This window comes from Chroicocephalus ridibundus, chromosome 10 (assembly GCF_963924245.1).
Source record: "Chroicocephalus ridibundus chromosome 10, bChrRid1.1, whole genome shotgun sequence".
Lineage (NCBI taxonomy): Eukaryota > Metazoa > Chordata > Aves > Charadriiformes > Laridae > Chroicocephalus > Chroicocephalus ridibundus.
Window position 1 is genome coordinate 21,651,876 of NC_086293.1, and position 18,823 is coordinate 21,670,698.

The 18,823-nt window shown below is 52.6% G+C and overlaps 1 protein-coding gene across 1 annotated transcript in view; it reads left to right on the forward strand.

The window, feature by feature from the left end:
* The first annotated feature begins 1,644 nt into the window (after positions 1-1,644).
* The window catches only part of PODXL2 (podocalyxin like 2), a 33,900-nt gene continuing 16,721 nt past the window's right edge, over positions 1,645-18,823 (forward strand). Inside the window, exons 1-2 of the mRNA XM_063348152.1 lie at positions 1,645-2,011; positions 12,472-12,765. Of these exons, the coding sequence (XP_063204222.1) occupies positions 1,957-2,011; positions 12,472-12,765 (349 nt within the window). The 5' untranslated portion in view covers positions 1,645-1,956. The remainder of the gene's footprint in view (positions 2,012-12,471; positions 12,766-18,823) is intronic.

The following is an 18,823-nucleotide window of genomic DNA, read 5'->3' on the forward strand; positions in this document are numbered from 1 at the left end:
TTGGGAAGGTGATGGAGCAGCTAATCCTGGAAGCTGTTTCCAGGGACATGAACAAGAAAATCATCATGAGGAGTCAGCATGGCTTCACCAAGGGAGGGGAAGTCATGCTTGACCAACCTGATAAATTTCTACAACAAAATGACTGGCTTGGTAGATGAGGGGAGAGCAGTGGGTATTGTCTACCTGAAGTTCAGCAAGGCCTTTGGCACTGTCTCCCACAACATCCTCATAGACAAGCTGTTGAAGTATGGGCTGGATGAGCAGAGAGTGGATTGAAAACTGTCTGAATGGCCGGGCCAAGAGGGTGGTGGCACAAAGTCTAATTGGAGGCCAGTAACTAGCAGTGTACCCCAGGGGACAATGGGGTACAATGCCCTGTTCAGCATCTTCATTAATGATCTGGATGATGAGGCAGAGTGTACCCCCAGCTAGATTGCTGATGGCACAAAACTGGGAGGAATGGCTGATAAACTAGAAGGTCCAGCTGCCATCCAGGCGGACCTTGACAGGCCGGAGAAATGGGCTGACAGGAACCTCATGAAGTTCAACAAGACGTTCAAAGTGCAGCACTTGTGGAAGAACAATCTCATCCACCAACAGATGCTGGGGCCACCCAGCTGGAAAGCAGCTTGGCAGGAAAGGACCTGGAGGTCATGGTGGACACCAAATTGAACATGAGCCAGCCACATGCCTTTGTCACAAAGAAGGCTAATGGTATCTTGGGCTGCATTATTGCCAGCATTTTGAGGGAGGTGATCCTTCCCCTCTGCTCAGTGCTGGTAAGGCCACACTGGGAGTGCCGTGTCCAGTGCTGGGCTCCCCAGTAAAAGAGAGACATGGACATATTGGAGAAAGTCCAACGAAGGGCCACAAAGATGATTAAGGGACTGGAGTATCTCACATGTGAGAAAAGGCTGAGAGAGATGGGAGTGTTTTTTAGCCTGGAGAAGAGAAGGCTCCAGGGAGATCTTATCAATGTATATAAATACCCGATGGGAGGGTGCAAACAAGATGGAGCCAGGGTCTTTCCAATGGTGCCCAGTGACAGGACCAGAGGCAACGGGCACAAACTGAAACAGGAGGTTCCCTCAGAACATCAGGAAAGACTTTTTTACTGTGAGAATGGCCCAGCCCTGGCAGAGACTGCCCAGAGAGGTTGTGGGGTCTCCAACCTTGGAGATACCCAAAAAGCCATCTGGTCATGGTCCTGGGCTGTAGGTAACCTGCTTGAGCAGGGAGGTTGGACCAGATGGTGGGGAACTGAAGTTGCCCTGGGGCAGAAGTTTTTCCAGGTTACGAAGTGAGGCGGTAGCTGAGGGGTGAGGGGGGCACGGTGGCTCTGTGGGCCACAGCCAACCGGGGAAAGGTCAGGAGAGGGACGTTCAGGGTCTCGGGTCTGGGCACCGTCCCTCTGAGAGCCCCCATGTCTCGGCTGACAGGGAGCCGCTGTCCCGCGAGGGGGGTTTACCCCTGCCCGGCGGAGGGGGGCCTCGCCGGAGGGGTTCGGCGGTTCCCGCCTTCCCGCCGCGGGGGCTGATCACCCACCGCCGGCGCATGCAGCCGCGCCGCCGGCACTCGTTGTGGGCGCCCGGGGGCGGCGGCGTGAGCGGGCCTTGCAGCCGGGGGCGGCGGGGCCGTACCGTACCGTACCATACCGTAGCGGGGGGCGGCGGCTCCGCAGACAGCAATTAGGTGCAAATCACCGGCTGCGCTCCGCCTCTGTGCCCCGGACGCTCTGTCTGCGCACCCGGCGGGCAGTTAGGACCCCCCCTCCCTCCGCTTCCCCCGCCCCCGGAGCGGCGGGCAGCGGCGGCGGGAGGAGGCGGCGCCGGGCGGCGGGATGCAGTGCGGGGCCGGGCGGCGGGCGGGCGCGGCGGCGAGGGGCAGAGCCCGGCGGGCGGCGGGGCGGCCCCGCTCCCCGTGAAGAGGCGGCGCGGCAGGGCAGCGGCCGCCGCCATGCAGCCGTTGCACCGGGCCCCGGCGTTGCTGCTGCTGGTGCTTCTGGCCGCCGGTGAGTGAGGGCTGGTGGGGCCGGGGGTCGCCGCCATCCCTGTGGGCTGGGGCGGGCCGGCCGCCGGGACCCCCCGCGGCGGGGCTGGGTAGCGGGCGGGTGTCGGTCCCGGAGCGACCGGAGCGCCCTGACCACCGGAACCCTCGGCGGGGTGCGGGTCTGGCCCCCCCAACCCCGGGCGGCCGGCAATGGGTCCAGTTCGCTGGGACACCGGGATCTCTGCGGGAGGCAGGTCCCCATCACTCCCGCCAGCACCGTTGACCCCCGGGTACCGAGACCTGTGTCGGGTCCCCGTCCCCCACCCCGGAGCTCTCCCAGGGTACCGGGCACCGCCCCCCGCCCGGGCATCGGAGCTCTCTGGAGCAGCCGGTCTCAGCCCCGGGACCCCTGGGGTTGGGGGGCGTGACAGGGCACCCCCGGGCTCCCGGCATCGGGGGCTGGACCCACGTGGGTTTCACCCCGCGGGGGCGAGGGGCTCACCCGGGGTCCCCTGCCAGAGAGACGGCGCTGGTCCCTGCGGGGACCCCGCACGCCGTGGCCGGCACCGGCAGCTCCCCCCGCAGGGCGAGCGAGGATGGATGGAGGTCGCCCCGGCCGGGTGGACCCGGCTACGCCAGGGCTGCCCCAAAACCGCCTTCTCCTGTATCGGTGGCTTCGTCTGGCGTCGTGGCAATTTTGCTAACTACCGCGAAACTGGCACAAAGGAAGGGGGAAACCACAAATTGCTCTGCGTTTCCCCAAGAGCCTCCTCTTGAAATTTGGAGGAGAGGTAGGGTGCCAGGGAAAGGCAATTAAGTGCAGGAATAATTATACTCGGAATAGTTATGAAGGCTCTGCTTCTATTTTTAAAGAGTCTGGGGAAATTTCCCAACAAAGGGATCCCCCCAAAGACCCGTGAGGCTGAGATTGCCCTCTCCCTCCCTACCCCCATCGTTTTTGTACAGAAATCTGGTTAGTGTGGAACAGGAGTTTTGAACGGGGACATTTAAAGAGTGGGGGAGTCTTTGTCTTGAGTCATTCTGGCAGGGAGGGAAGGGCCGATTTCCCAACCAGTCACTGTCTTCCAGCACAACCGAGCTGTGATACGGTGACATCCAGCCCCCTGGCACGTCTGTCTTGTTACCCCCCATCTCCCGAAAATGTTCATGGGGGAACCTGTCATCTGTGGAGCCGCTCTGTCCGTGAGCTGTACGTACAGTGCCTCGCCCCTGTCGTCTGGGGCTCCCTGAAGAGAAGGGATAAAGCCTTTTAGGTTTGCAAACAATAGTGAGCTTAAAGAGCAAAATGGATCAGAAAACCTGGTGGGGTTTTGTGCCAATACTCTGTGGCACAGAAGCAATAAGCCTTTCCAGAGCTGAGCAGAGAGCCAGTTTTGTGGCTTCCTCCAGGCAGGTTGTCCACATTAGGGAAAACCTTGGGCATGGCTGGCAAAGGTCCTTTAGCTGCATCTCAGCAGGAGACCCGTGTCCCCAAATTCATCCAGACCTCCACCTCTGCCACAGAGGAGGGCAAGGTGCATGGGGGGGAACTGCCATGTTCCCACCCTGCCGATCTGCTGGCGAGGGTCGGACCCATCCCCGTGGCTTGAAAGCAACAATTGCTCTGTGGAGGATGGAGATGGACCTCGTGGTGGTTTTAAAATTTGGCGGCCAAAAGGACCACAACTGATACTGCTGTGCAGAGGGGAGGGTGTGTTTCCTATTCTGCTGAGGCTGCTGGAAACTTTCTCGTATTGTTGTCCAGCTGGTGTTCATACGGAGGATTTGGGTCCTTGGCTTTCCTTGTGGTGCTCTCTGCTGTCCTAGCAGGGAGCGGCATAGGGGTGGGAGGTGAGGGACAGCTAAGTTCCTCATCTAGTGAAACTGGTAATCCTGGTGGGCTCTGGCAGCTCTGGGGGGCTGGACTTAGTTGGCCAGGCATCTCTGGGCACCTGGACTCCCACCTAGATGGGAGGTCAGAAGTTGATATGCAGACTGCTGGGAATTTATAAATCAAGCCCTGTTTTGGTAAGTAGCTTTGCTCAGCGGTTTAGGATCTGTTCCAGTCTGGAATAATTCAGTGCACTCCAGCCTTGCTCCTCCAGTCCTGCAGGACAGGTACAGTTAAAACCTGAGAGAGAGCTGGAGGGGCTGAATGCAATTCCCCCGTGCTTCCCAGGATCAGGAGCCCCCACAGACTGGCGGGATGGGCTGAAACAGGACCTGCGCCTCATCAGGGTCCTGTCAGACTGCTGGGCAGCACAGGGCTGCTGGCAGAGTGTGGCAACATCTCTCCAGGCTCTAGGGTATCTGAGCCCCTTTGCTTTTGCAAGTAGGAAAATGATGTGGTCAAAAGCCAGGGGGAGAAGGGAGGGAATTGGTCTCTTCCCTCTTCTTGTCTCCCCAGGTGCTTGTCTGCATGTGGGCTATTCAAGTTTTTTGTTTTGTTTTTTTTTTTCCTTCTGCCTGCTTAGAAGATTCCTTGTTAACATTGTGTGAACAAGCCTGAGATAAGGCAGTATAAATCAGGATGGATGAAAATTCCCTGTAGTCAGTTTTTCCTTGGCCTCTTCAGTGCCATAAGGAAATGCTCATTTAATTATAGGCATCAGGGGTAGAAATAACTACATTAAGCCCTCAAGGGGAAGCTGCCGGCGACGAGCTGCAGATCAGAGCGCACAAAAGTTTTTTTTTCCGCTTGCTCAGCAGGGGAAGAAGCTCTGTCATTTTGTGGACACTTGGGTGAGCGGCAGTGGTGTCAGCGCCGCTGCAGGGCCAGGGCAGAGGGGCTGCAGGGAAGGTGCATCGCGGCCTGCAGCTGGCGGTTGGGTGAGCTCGCTTCCCGTTCTCGCTGGCTATTGAAACACGTAATCCCAAAAGAATGGAGAGAGGCTATTTGTCAGCCACACGAGCCAGCGCAGCCCGCACAGAGGCAAAGCGAACACGTGCGTTGGTTTGTTCAGAGGGCCAGGGATGCTGGCAAGGAAGATGCGCCCTGCTGGGGCTCAGATCAGCCCCCACTGTCCCTATGCCTGGTTAAGCCCTGTTGTGGCTACCAGGGTTTGGATGTATGTTCTTGGTTTGGGGATAATTTTTTACTGTTGGGAAGCCAGCTTTGCAGTTCTCCCTCTGTATGAAAACCGCAACCACTCTTGGCTCTTTCGCTCCTGCCTGATGTGTTGTGAAGGTAGTCAGGACCTGTACACATGCCCTGGGACTACCAAACCTTTGCACGAGCTTCTTTTGCCTTGGATGCATGAATTTGTTTGGCGAGTGGAGCCTCTTGGGGGTGAGACTGCTGCACGGCATGCCAGAGTGTGGCAGAGTGGTCATCATTGCTCCGCTGCAGGGGCTGGAGCAGAGTCTAACCCCACTTTGTGCTCAGTGTTGTGCCCAGTGAGTTTTAAAGACCTTTTGGGGTGTAAAAAGCTTCTGTTATATTTTGATGGGTGACCGTATCTCGAGGGAAGTCCCTCCTGCATCTGTGGTGGTGCTTGCTCTGCCCGGGCAGGAAGGCTGTGAAGACGAAGCAGCTAGGAGCCTGTTTTTGGTATGCTGGAGATCAGACCTGGGGCCATGGGGTACATGGTCCAGCTTGGGACAGAGCGAGAGGGGGAAGCACAGGCCTGGCGAGGTGATTTTTAGCAGACAGATGAAACGCTTTGGGTCCATGAGAAGGCAAAGGAATCTGTGGGCTGTGTTTTTTCTCAGTGGCTTTCATCCTGTGGCTGGGGGCTGCTTTGAGGAGGCCTATGAAGGGTAACCAAGAAAAGAAAATTCACTTCTGCTGTATACAACTGTCTGCCTGATGCTGTTTCCCCAGGGGCTGCATCTCTCCGGCCCCAAGTTGGGAACTGCCATTGTCGACAGCGAGAAGCGTGGAGGAGAGCAGACATTGCAGCAGCAGAGGAGGGAGGTGTGAAGGCTACGAGACGATCTGGGGCGGGGAGCGAAGGCAAACAGTCTGGGAGACTGAAGCCAGGCAAGATTGTGACTCCCGGCAGGAATGGCTGGGTCAAGGGGGAAGGACAGGCAGGCTTCTCTGAGTTGCTCTGACCTGCTTATGTGGAGTCTCTTCTGTGGAGACGAGTGGTGGTGCTTAAAGCAGATGTTACGAATTGTAAAGAATGTAGATGTGACTCTTCTCAGCGCTGGGCTGAGGATGCTCGGCGCCCCTGGAGGTCAGGCCCCTGGCACAGATGTGCTGATGAAGGGCATGTCTGCAATTATCTGCAAAAGCAGGTGCATCTTCTGGCAGCGCCTTGCCATTTCCCATGGACATACCCAGGTCTGTGTGCTGTAGATGTTCTCTGATGAAATGCCAGGGGAGCAAATGTTGGCAGTCCTTTGCGAGGTAGCGGCCGCTCAGTACGTGCAGACATGCACACCCTGTGGCCCAGTGTTTGAGCTCTCTGATTGTGCTACCTGTAAAAATCTGCAAAAGCTTAAAGATGCTGGCACAGCTGCTCTGTGCTCTAGGATCTCCCCCTAAAGAGATGTCCCACGGCAGGGGCTTTTTCAGTTGTGCCTTGACCCCTTCCTTCAGTGGTACAGGTTGATAAGTGTATGTGCTCCTCGCAGACCCCAATGCTTTTCCCAGCGCTCTGTAAAATATGCCAGGGCCATGAGGAGGTGGATGGTTTTAGAGGGACCTGGTTGGTGGCAGTACCAGAGCAGGATAGCAGTCTGATCTTGTTTTCTGAAGCCCTAATTGGAAATGATCTCGGAGATTAGGGACCCGGCTGGATTTGTAAGTGGTCTAGTGCAGCGTGGGAGAGCAGCGGTAAGGCCGTGTGGGAACTGGGGTGGGAGAGCTCTCTTAGGTGGACTGTCCCAGCATGGGTATGGTCCATAACACTGTGTTAGCACAAAAAGGACTTGGTCTGATACACAGTTGTCCCATACGCTTCCCGGTGCAAGCTATGAAGGGTCTGGGGGTCAGAGACTCCAGGTGAGTGTGGGGGAATCAGCTTGGACATCCCTCAGCTGAACAACATTTTCTTCCTCCACCATCTGTGGTTGGGATCCTTTTTTTGTTATTTAAATGGCTCTGTGTTTTGTTATGTTCTGGAAACGGTTTTTGCCGTTGGCTGTTCTGCCCTGGGGCCTCTCTCCTCTCTGCCCTTGGGCCTTGCTCCCCGGCTTTTCCACGCACGGTGGTCTGGGGGAGGTCTGGGAACAGAATATCCCTGGCAGATGCTTCCCTCATCTGGTCATTGTGTTTCTGTCCTAACCGATTATCAGTAAATGACCCATTCCTGACCCAGCTCTCCTAGGAAATAACATTCTTGGATAACTCCTGGGTTTGGGGTGGGCTTGAAAGGAAGGTCAACGGTAGCAGGGCCAGATGGACATTGTTGCGGCTGCTGCATTGGCAATACTGAGATGCTCTGACCCCCCTCCCCGGTACCCATTGTGTGACTGGTGTTGTAGAGGCTGTGCTGGTTGTTGGTGGTGAGAGGCAGGTGAGTTGGAGTGTGTGCTCCAGGCAGGTGCTCTTCCCTTCATCCGGCTGATCCTGCCTCCCTGCAGGGTGGTGGAGCCACGGCACCTGGGAAGGAGAGGTAAAACCAACCTTCAGCTGGGTAAACTGCAGGCACACCCGCCTGGCTACAGGTCAAGCCAGTGTGATGACATCTTAAGGGATGTTTGTGTGTTTCCTTGGAGAGAAAATTGAGGTTTGCTTGTTGTTAATTAAAAAGCAAGAAAATTTTAAGGGCTGTTGCGATACAGTCACAGCCAGATTCCATTTCATCTCCCTGGATCCCTCCTCTCATTTCAGCTGGATACAGAAATGACTTATTTCCTCTTTTACTTCTAGCCCTATTCAGTAGGCCAGTTGGGAGCTTTTAACAGTTGGCCTGTCCCGTGGAGGGGTGTCTGGCCTTGTGGCAAAGGGATAAACTGGTTCTTGGTTGGCTAATGCAGAAAATACTTTGGGGTTCTTTTGGAATTGGTTAGAAATGTGAAACTGCTTTTATTCACAGCAGTTTGGGAGAGAGATGGCAGATGTTCTTTTCTGTGATTTTTCTTTTTTTTTTTTTTTTCTGCTGTTGAGCAAAACTCCCCCATCTGCCCTGTCTGGGGCTGTTATATCGAATCCTCTGCTGAGGTGAACAGAGCTTTGCCACTTTGACTTGGAACCATTTCCTGAGGGGCCAGTGGGGTCAGCAACTAGCAAACTCATTTCATCTGTGCATCCTCCTGGCTGTCTCTTTTCCAGCGTCCTCGGAAAGGTAACACTGCCGTATTATTCCCTGTTGTTGAAATCACCCCATGCTGCTCCATGCAGAGGTGAAGCATCTTTTGCAAGATCAGTGTTCCCTCCACGTGTTCACCTTTGTGGGTGCTGTGTGGGAGCTTGCAGCCAGCGCGGGAGCTCCCGTGCTGGTTTTGGTGCTCTCTCTCTGCCTTTGTTCCCTCTCTCCCCTCCACCTACGTCTCCCACTTTCTCTCCTTTCTCGCCCCTCCTCTGTCTGATCCGGGGAGGGTTTTCCCTCCCATGCTCGCAGCCCTGCCGTTTCCCCGAAGGCTGGCTGCCCTCTTTAGCATGCAGAGCCTCATCTCCTCCAGGTTACGCAGAGGTGCTGCAAAAATAGAAATGAGAGACAAACGCCCCATTGAAGCAGCTGGCGAGCCCTGGCTCCGTTCCCTGCTCCCTCCCATCTACAGTCGCGGGGCTTTATTCGTTTGTGTTTCTTTATTCCTATCACTTGGTCTGCCTTTTAGAATACAAAATTGGGAGGCTGATGGCTGATAGAAGTCCTCTAATGCCCGTTCCCCATCCTAGGAGGAAAATGACTAGCCACCGATGTCTCGGGCGTTAGATTTCCTCTCTCGGCCGTGCTCCCCTGCCTCCCAGCTCAGCTCGTGCTTTGATTCTTTCTTTGCCTCCGAGTTGACAGCTGCGTTGAGCTCCTTTATGAGATGCTTGGAAGAGAGAGGGGAGGTGGCAAATCTTGGGTCTGCTCTTTGGCACCCCAAGCCTTTGGGGTTTTGCTGCTGGTGCAAAAGGTGGTGTCCAGATGCTGTCTGGGGAGGTACCGGTTTGTACCCCGATGCAATGGTGCCATTAGCCCTGTGGCATTCGAGCTCCTGCTGGCACAGTGGGTTCCCCCAGGCCAGCCTCTGCATCTTGTGCCTGTGAATCCGACTCCAAGGTATTGTCGTACTCCAGATCCACCTCAGGAGAAACCTGGCTTGCTCAGGCTGTGTTTATTAATGACTCACTCTTAGGGGTGAGGTGGTATAGTTTTATCTTGAGCTGAGGAGAGCAGAGCTTCCCAGTAAACACGATAATGCAGCTTAGGGGGTTTTAGCTGGGTAAACACTTCGGAGTTAAATGAGGGTAAACAAACTCCCAGGGTCTGAGCTTCCCGCATGGATGGGATTAGCTCTCTGGGTGCCCAGGTTCACCTGCCGTGAGATGTCTGTTGTGTAGAGGTGGTGGGACAGGCTGTGGCTGAGCTCTGGAGGGAGCCCAAACAGGCTGTAGCTGGTGGAAACTGAGGGTCTTGAATCAGTCTTTGGAGCTGGCACAATTACATTTTGAGGCCTTGCCTAGCTGGCTGGGAGACCTGGGATGAGCGTTGTGGCGTGGCTGGAAAGCCGGAGTGCCGCATCAGCCATGTCTCTGCTAATGGGAGTCAGGGGAAACTGAGGCATTGGGGTGGATACAGAACTAGCGTACCATCCAGGCAGTCACTTGCCGTCCCAACTACACCAGGTTTTCCATGTGGTCTTGGACCCGCTGTGGTCTTTCCCCATCCTTCTGCTCCCCTTTTCTGGATAACTTTGAGAATAACGTTCCCTTTCTCCCCCTCACTGCTCTCTGTCATGTTTGCTTAAGCTGTAAGCTCCTCAAGACAGGTGCTGTCCCCTCTGGGCTGCACGGGGCTCAGCAGCGCTCGCTGTTAGTGATGCCGGTGTCTTGTGGCAGCCTGGGGAAGCCCAGCCCGGGCACCATCACATCGGAGCCTGAATCGCCAAAGGGACTGGCCAGGCCAGGTCTCTCCACATCCATGCTCCTGCAGAAGATGTGCGCAGACTTCAGCGTCTGTGCACAGCTCGCAGGGAGCCGGCCCATCCCCAGGGATGCCCAGCGGCGCTTTGGTTGGCTCCATGATGCTGCAGTAGCTTCCATCCCCTGCGATACCCTGCCTCTGTTGCCGTTCCCTTTTTGTTGCTGCACTGGCCTCAGCTGGTCTCGCCTTGGATCAATAGAACAAAATAAACGAGATTGAGAAGTGCTGAAGCCTGGCCCAAGCATATATAGGAAAGAGTAACCAATATTGGATTTTGCTCAGTTCAGAGAATAGTGGAGGAAGGTGCAGAGGGTCAGAGCAGGCAGGAGGCTCAAGAAACGCATTTCTAGCTTCCGACATTCCCAGGACAGGTTTGATAATCAGCCTGGCAAGTAAGCAGCAACCCCCAAACTCTTTGTGCAAACAAGCCAATGTTTTCAGTGAAAGAACCAGGGCCAACCCATCTGCCATTGCCCCACAGCTCATTTTGGCACTCGCCCTGATTTGAATTTGTCCTTCTGGGATGTGGAGTCATAGGACATAGTGTGGGAAGGAACCTCGGGAGGTTGCCCAGTCTGTGCCCTTGCCTGAAGGCAGTTCAGCTCTGCTTAAATCATTTCAGGCCACGTGTATCCGGATCTGTGTGCAGCATCCAGGTGATGTCTCAGCAGTGCTTTGTAAAATCTCTCTATTTCTAATACTTCAGGACCGTGCAAGCGTTTTCACATCTACGTTCCAGTCATATCAGAGCTGTTTCTAATACGGGCATTTCTCCTTGTAAGACGTTTGTAATGGATAGTTTCCTATCTTGTCTCAGAAATGCTTGGTGCTGGTTCTTATGGTGGTGACTTATCACTTTGTGCTATTTCTTTCTATAATATTTTTGTTATTTCCATCCTCAAGATCACCTAGCTGTACCTACAATCTTTCTGTGCAGTGAGGATGTCTCCTTGCTTTATGTCCTTGGCTAATTTCATTATCATGTTCCTGATTTTTGTTCCAAGGTCACTAGGAAAATGTTAAAGAACAGCAGCAGATCCAAGGACGGACCTTGAGGAATTCCACTAATAGCCTCCCTCCAGCACAAGCCTCTGTCATTTTTCGGGTAGCCACTGCCTTTCAGTCGCCTTACGGTTTTCCTGCTAATCGGTGTCTTTTCTTGCTTCTCTTGTAATTCTGCAGGAGGCACTGTATCAGGTATTTTACTGAAGTGCAGATGGATTAGATCTGCTGCACTTCTCTTGTATAGAAAATCAGTTATCAAAGAAAAATACCAAATTAGTCTTCATTTCAGCTTATTCGGTTAGTTCAGTTCAGTGACTAGTTCATTAAGAACTGAGAAACTGAGTATGAGCTGAGAAAGTGGGAAAACTTGTCCTTTTTTCTTCTAGTCTGTGAATAAAAATCATCTGTGAGAAGATGAGATCTTGTTTTAATGTGCCGAAGAACAGAGAGCTAGGAAGCAATTGGTTCAGTTCACTCAAATTAGTTACTTCGCTTGCTTAACAAAACTGTTTTAGATGTAAAACATGTTTTGGTAATTTCTTTTTTTTTTTTTCCTTATGTCTCCGTATTTATCATGGTATTTATCGGTTGAATAAAGCCAAGTTCCAGGTGCTGTTTTCTTGCATTTTGATTGAAGTTCAATATGCATGTGAATGTACCTTGACACAAATCACAATTAGAGTCTCATCTAGGAATCAAGAAGTGTCAGTCAAACCTTCTAATATATAAAATGGAAATAACAAGGATATAATTGTTGAAAGAAAAGTGTAAAATGCAGCCTGCCTCCCTGCTTAGCATTAAGTAGATGTTTGCTGTTAGTACATTTTAATCCTTGCTTGTGACAGTCAGCCCTTCCTCATGAAAACAAAAAATGTGACTGCAAAATGAAATTAAAATCAATGACTTAAAAATAGATTTCCAGCCTGCTGATTTAAAATGTGATTAATATTGGTAATGTAAATAATTTTGGTTTAAATCACTTCCCCCGCATATAATATAGCTGCAGATCGTTAGGGTGAAATCTTGCCTGGGTGACCGCTGGGTAGGAAACTCTCATTGACTTCGCATGGCCAAAATTCCGTGGCTTAAGTATAAGACGTTCCACCTCCTCTCCAGGATGGGTGATTAGTGAAGCACCCCGACCTTTCAAAGAGCCAAAAAAACCTCAGAGAGGGTGGACCATCACTGCCCCATTGAAGAGAGGTGCCCCAGACTGGGTGGCTGCTTGGCGCCGGCTCATCCTGGATGTGAATGCTTCTCCGCGTGGTTGTGGGTGTTTCCCAAATGCCCTGATTTTCCTCATCAGCCGGGAGCGCAGCCCATCTGCAGGGCAGGTTGCCCTGAAGGCAGGTGTGCACAGCGGGTTGGGGGTGGCAGGAGCAGGCTGCAAGGGGAAGACAAGCCCGGTGGGTGTCAGCCCTATCTCTGATATGGGTTTACTGTCTTTATACAGGGACCTTGTGCCTCTGCCTTGCCTCCTCGGAGGAGCCAACCACCGATGGCCTCACATCCACTTCCCTGCTGGAGTTTGCCATGATGTCGCACCTGGAGGCCATGAATTCCCACGAGCAAACCAGCCCAGAGGCTGCAGAGCCTGATCTTGCCCCCGGCTCTCTGCATGCTGCCCCGGGATCGGGCTTTGCCAGCGAGGAGAACGAGGAGTCCAAGATCTTACAGCCCCCGCAGTACTTCTGGGAAGATGGGGGAGAGCTCAACGACTCCAGCCTGGACTTGGGACCGGCAACAGGTAGGCTATTTTTACCCCGTTCTTCCTCCCCGCTATGCAAGGACTCTGGGGAGGCAGGAGGATGCAGGAATCTGTTTTCCTGCTTTGACACAACTCTCGCTAAGAGGGCCTGAGATTAAACGTCAGCTCTATTTTCTCACCTCAGTGCCTGATGTGTCCCCAGTGAACCCTGAGCAAGCACAGGCTTTAGAAACCAAGTTACAGCTGAGCCTTTATTCCTGAGCTGCTATGACCTGGGAGAAGTATTGCCTCCACCTAGTTTCCCGTTGCCTCGTGCCCTTCTTTCTCTCTCTCTCCTTCCCCCTTTTATGCTCTCTTCTTTCTCCCTTCTTTCTGTTGCGGTCAATTAAGTGCAACCTAAAAGTCTCAAGACCCTGGCTCAGAGATGGAGGCCATCTTGGGGTTTGAGTCACAGCTGGATTCCCTGGGCACAATCCTGGATTCTTCACCCTGTGACTTCAGTGGGGATTTGGCCCAAGAGAAGACAGCGGGTTTTTTCCCTTGGGCAGCTGCCCTGTTGCCTACCCTGTCCTGCCTGCTCCCTGAGGAGCCGCGGCCAAAAGGAGTTCTGTTAGCATTGGAGCTCGCTTTCCTCTGGGGAGTGTTTTTTGAGACCATTGAGTTCCTTCAGTGGTTTTCCCTGAGCCCCTCGTTGGGTTTGAGATGCTCTCAGGGAGAGGGATGGGAGGAAGGAGGAGGAGCATTGCAGGGTTTCCAGTAGCTTAGGAGATTATTTCACATGCTCCTGCTCTTAAGTGTCATGTGGGGCATGTATTAAGTGTTACTCAGGGGCCAGGCTTCAGCCTTATCCCTCCTCCCTTATCCGGTGTCGCTGCCTCCCTCTCAGCAGGTCTGACTGAGGTCTGCAATTAGAAAGCACAAGTCTTGTTTTATCTTCACTCCTATTTCTGTGACCTTAAAAAAGACCTGTGCTCACGCAGGGCCGAGGGCTGCCACCGTGCTGTGGCTCAGGCTGCCCGCTGGGGCATGGCGCATGCTGTGCAGGGCAAGGGCCACCCCAGCGTAGGTCTCCAAAGCCCTTTGCTCACCAACATTGCTGCTAGACTCATCTGGCCATGCTTTTGCCACCCTGCGGCTCGCGTGGCCCCTGGGGTGCTCGCCATGGGGAAGCTGGGCAGATGCTGCCTCCACAGCGACGCTGGGGGCGGATGGTGCGTGTTCCCACCAGCGCATCCTTGGGACATGCTCTGGCTTAGCTGCTCTCAGGCGCTGGCAGTGTGCTCAGCGGCGCTTTTATTTGTGTGCCAGCAGGCACCTGCATGTACTCACAGATCTGGACGTGACTTGGAGAACAGCGTGTGCTTGTGCATTGAGAGCGAGATGCACTGGGTACCGAACCCAGCCCCGCTTCTTGCACGTGCCTCGCCCCATTCGTATGCAGAACACGCTCCTCTCTCCTTCCGTTCTTGCCTGCAGTGCTTTCCTCCACGAGCAGATGTGCGCTTTCAGCTGTCCTTTACGCGTACCCTGCCCTATCCACTGCCCAGCTAGCCACTTCGGGGCTTCCAAGCACTGTTTCTTCCCCTGGCCATTGCTGTGTCCAGAGCTCGTGTCTCAGTGGCATTTCAGAACCTTGGTTAATAGAACAGTTTGAATTATTCAAGAGCTGGGAGCGCATTTCTACTTAAAATTTAATTAGAAACCTGCTGTGTGTCATTTTACAATAAAGGATATTGTAATAGCATCCCTAAATTGGGCAGCCTTCTCCTGTCATGCAAAGCCTGTGCGTGAGAGATGCACACAACCGATGGTTCTTACATGCTGCATGTGTGACAGATGCCATGTGATACCTTGTGGAACTGTCTGATGACATCTGTTAGGTTATTTTCAATGTATAAATCCATTAAACAGTTTCAAACAGATGCTGTTTAAGGGAAAAAAAAAAGTTTACAGTGTAAGTTTTCGTTACGTGAGTTTTCCGTCCAAATGACAGCGTAGCCCAGTATAGTTGGTAGCTCTGTCCCAGGCACAGATTTGAGACCCTGTGTCAGTCAAGGCACAAAATGGAATTGTCATACTACTGGAGAGAGAAAATTCCCAGCTATGGAAGGAGACCTGTGCTGGTTTCTTTCTGTATTTGGTGTAAAGATATTGGGCCTGGAATCGGTGGTCTTGTTGCAGATAGGCCTGATCTGCTGAGATTTCAAAGCTGTATTAGTCATCTCTCTTTTATTTTATTTTATTTTTTTTTATTTTTTGTCCTTCTGAAGTCTCTGTGGGGAGACTCCTCTGCCTTTGTGTGACTTTGAGGCTGCAAGAGATAAAAAGTAATAACAATCTGCAGCTGCTGCTCTTTTTTTAAGTGCACTCGAACATCCTTTAAAAATATTTCTGGAAAACATGTGGCATCTAGGGCCACCTGTTAGTCCATTAGAAAGTGAGAACAAACTCCCACTGGCAGAGCACAGCTCAGCTCTGATTCTCCTGAATAATGTGCTTTCGCTGATTTATGCTCCGGAACAGTAAATCTACATTGACATCAGTGAGCGTCAGCCTGTGGCAGGACCCTGAGATTTGTCTTATTCTGTCTGAGTGTGCTCAGGAGTGCAGGTTTGCCTGTGTGCTAACCCGTGCACAGCTGCTACCCAGTGGAGCTGCATCTGAGAGAGATGGATTAGGTCTGGTGGGGTTGTGGATGCCATATCATATCCTTAGGAAAAGAAGCAGCGTGTGACTCGTACTTCAGCCAAGAGGCAAGTCAGTGGAGCTGTGAACCTGTTACTTCTGCATCCCACTGCTTTCAGGCTTCCAGGGAGCTCAGAAGCTTCTCGGGTTGTAGTTTGGATTTGGCTGCTTTGTTTCATCTTTGGTATCAAATCGGCCTGAGCCACAGATCAACCCTGAAGACAGCGTGGACTTGCAGGGACTTGCATCTGGCCCTTCTTGTCACCTTCTTCCCTTCTTACCACCTTGCCTATCTTGTTTTGCCTGGAAGCTTCCAGTCCCCCATGTTTCCTACTGTCACAGATGCAACACCTCTTCTAGCTTCAGGGGTAGAAGATGGGAGTCGTTAGGGCTGCAGGTCCCTTTGAGTCCCTGATTTTTTTTGTGAAAGCATTACATGGTGGCATATCCATCCTGGAGCACTCCGTGGTTTGCACCTCACTCTGTTCTTCTTTGGCTGAGTCAGAACGCAGTGTTCCCCTTCCTGTGAAGGCTCTAGGTTGAGTTAGCCTAATCGTTATTTGCTGGGAGGTAAGGGCTCCCAAAAACTGTTGGGAGACTTGTGAATGTCTGGTGAATGAAGGCACTTAGTCCCTCTCCTCCCTTTCCCAACAGCTGAGCCTCCAGGCGTTGGGGTGCACCATCACATCTTCCAGTGTGAATGGTGGCCTGGCATGAAGCTCGCTTCATTACAGCCAGGGTCTGCTCTCTTAGCTCCAAGGTTGTGCTGTTGAAGAGCAAGGCATGACTGTGCTGGGAGCTATCAAATCTAGTCCTATGGATTGGTGATTCACTAGGATGGCATGTGGTGCTTTGGGCGGGGGGTGGGGTGGGGTGTGGCAATTGTAATCTTTTAATTATTCGTAGTAATTAGCAGAAGGGATTCCCAGGAAAGCTAGGATGAAGGATAGCAGGACACACAAGCTAGAAGGACCGTATTCAAAGAAAAATAAGTTTTCTGACCAGTTAATGGGATAAAATATTTTCCATTCTCAACTCGGATAGTGAGATTCACTTCCTTTCATGATGAATTACTTGCCTCTGGCCAGAGGGATCCCAGTCTCTCTCAGCCTTACTGAAATCTGCTGCCTCTTCATCCAGACTGACAGCAAATCTGCAGTTCTTAATACCATCTTCAACCCAAGCATTAATGAAATGAAGCACCTGGTAAAGACTGTCCACGTAAGAAGCTTAGTGCTGAGCAGCCCCTGCCTGAGCTCAGCTCCCGGGATGCCTCTTGTTTGTGCCCTGGTTTAGTGTACACTGACACGTTAGGTGATCTATCTTGGGACAAGCCATCTCGACCAAGACGTTGCTGGCAAAGGCTGACCTATGACAAAGAGGGTTTCTCTGTGCATCGTGTTATTCTGGTGCAGCTATCCCAGACTGACTCTGTGTTTGGGTGAGGGTGGCTTATTCTAGCCTTAATGCATACGGAAAAAGGCATGGTTCTGTTTGGGAAAGGCTGTAGAACTTGGTGCCCAGGCTCCACCTGAAGCAAATTCCAAGCGTAATGAGCCCTAACCACTTTGCGACGCTGCGTCTCGCTTCTAACTATGATCTCTTTTGGGTGTGTGGACCTGTCTTGGAGTCGCAGATACTAACTTCTCCTAGCTCTTCTGGAAGATTAGGTTATTAGCCCCAACTGGCTCAATTCCAGCACCAGTAATTGCATTTTGCCTCTTTGAACGCCCCCTGCAGTTTCGGTCAGATGGAGTATGCCTTTTTGCAGTAAGCCTCACCGCTCTATAGTGCAAAACGGCGAGCAGATACCACCTCAGACCTGGCTGCATTTTAAGCAGCGGGTAGAGTGCGCTCTGTACGTCCCAAAGTTGGCAGGTGCTTTAGAATGAATGGTGCTATCGGGCTGCCTTGTGGTGGGAGCCCAGGAATGTTCTTGTCTTTATTACAGTGCCTTCTAATCATCAGTAATTCAATCACTGGTTAACATGATCTTCCCGTTTAATCCAATAAAGACCCTTATGGTCAGGTTGTGTGTACTAAAAACAATGACGCTCACCCATTTTCTGAGCTGTCACAGTTGGTTTAAACAGCTAATAGTGGCAAATACAGGGTAGGGAACCTTGTAGGGCATGAGCCCAGCTCTTCTGAATGAAGGAGGAGCAGAGATGTAATGAATTAAATGTCTGTCTGGGGAATCGTGCTTTGGCACACTGCCAGGTCTCGGCCCATCTGGTGTCAGGGAAGTTTCGGTATTGATTTCGGAGGAAGCGGGACATCACCAAAGTGGCAGCTCTTGCAGAGATTTGGAACTCATATTCACCTCTCCCAGGGAAAATCATCTCCCCACAAGAAGCAAGTGAATCTGTGCGACCCAGACCTAGGTCTGCTAGGAGATGCAAAGGGCAGGACTTGGAGTGCCAGGAGGGCTGTGCAAGATGGTTTCTTTAGAATAATAGTGCCTGCGTTTTTACAAGAGAGCCTGGAAGGGAAAAGCTAGGGGGTGGAGGCGAAGACAGCTGGATGCTGCAATATGAGTAATATCACCACTGGTGGAAAGCATTAGGGTTGTAGCTAAGGATGTGGTGGCAAAGAGGTGAGGCGGAGGTGTGGAATTTCATATCGGTGAACCAGACTCCCAAGGGGGTGGTGTGACTGAGAAGCTCTGGGAGAGTACATGACGCGGAGCTGTGGCTGCCTGCTACACTCGTCTGGTCCATCCCTGCTGGACTGTTTGGCCAGAGACTCTGGGACAGTTTTGTGGCTACAGCAGGCAGTTCTCCTGAGCTGTCCCCATCTGCGATCAGGCTGGCTGCATCGTGGCTTGGCTGCCTTTGTCTGTGGCTGGAAGGGGTACATGGCAGATGCCACCTCTGTGTGTGGCCATAAGTTCCTGTTGTGCTCCAACTTACTGCTGACCTTGGTGGGAGACTTACAGAGCAGACCCTGGCAGGGAAGGAGCTGATGGTGTGTGCGGTTACTGTCTCCTCCCTTCTCAGGTGCCCTTCTCTTTGGCAGTGCTCTGCTTCCTTGCTGAAGTTAGGTGAGCTGATAAACAAGCCTGGTGAATCTGGCATTGCAGCCAGCTCCATAATACCTGTCTCCTTTAACAGAAGACAATGCCCCACTTCTGCAGCAGGAGCTCAGGTCACCGGCATCTGTCTGGCCTCTCTGTTCCATGATTGCTTTTTCTCTCCACAAAAGCTGGTGGGGATGGGAGTGGATAGCACTGGCATAGGTAGGTGGGAAGGTCTGTGGCTTCAATTCCATGTGCCCAGGGCATGGAAGCCAAGCGTAGAAGGTCTGCTGAATGTAGAGGACAACCAGATGGGCCGGTGGGTTGTAGGGTCAAGAAGACCACTTTCTGAAGGGAAACTGCTGGCTGAATGTTGGAAGGAGCCACTAAAAATGG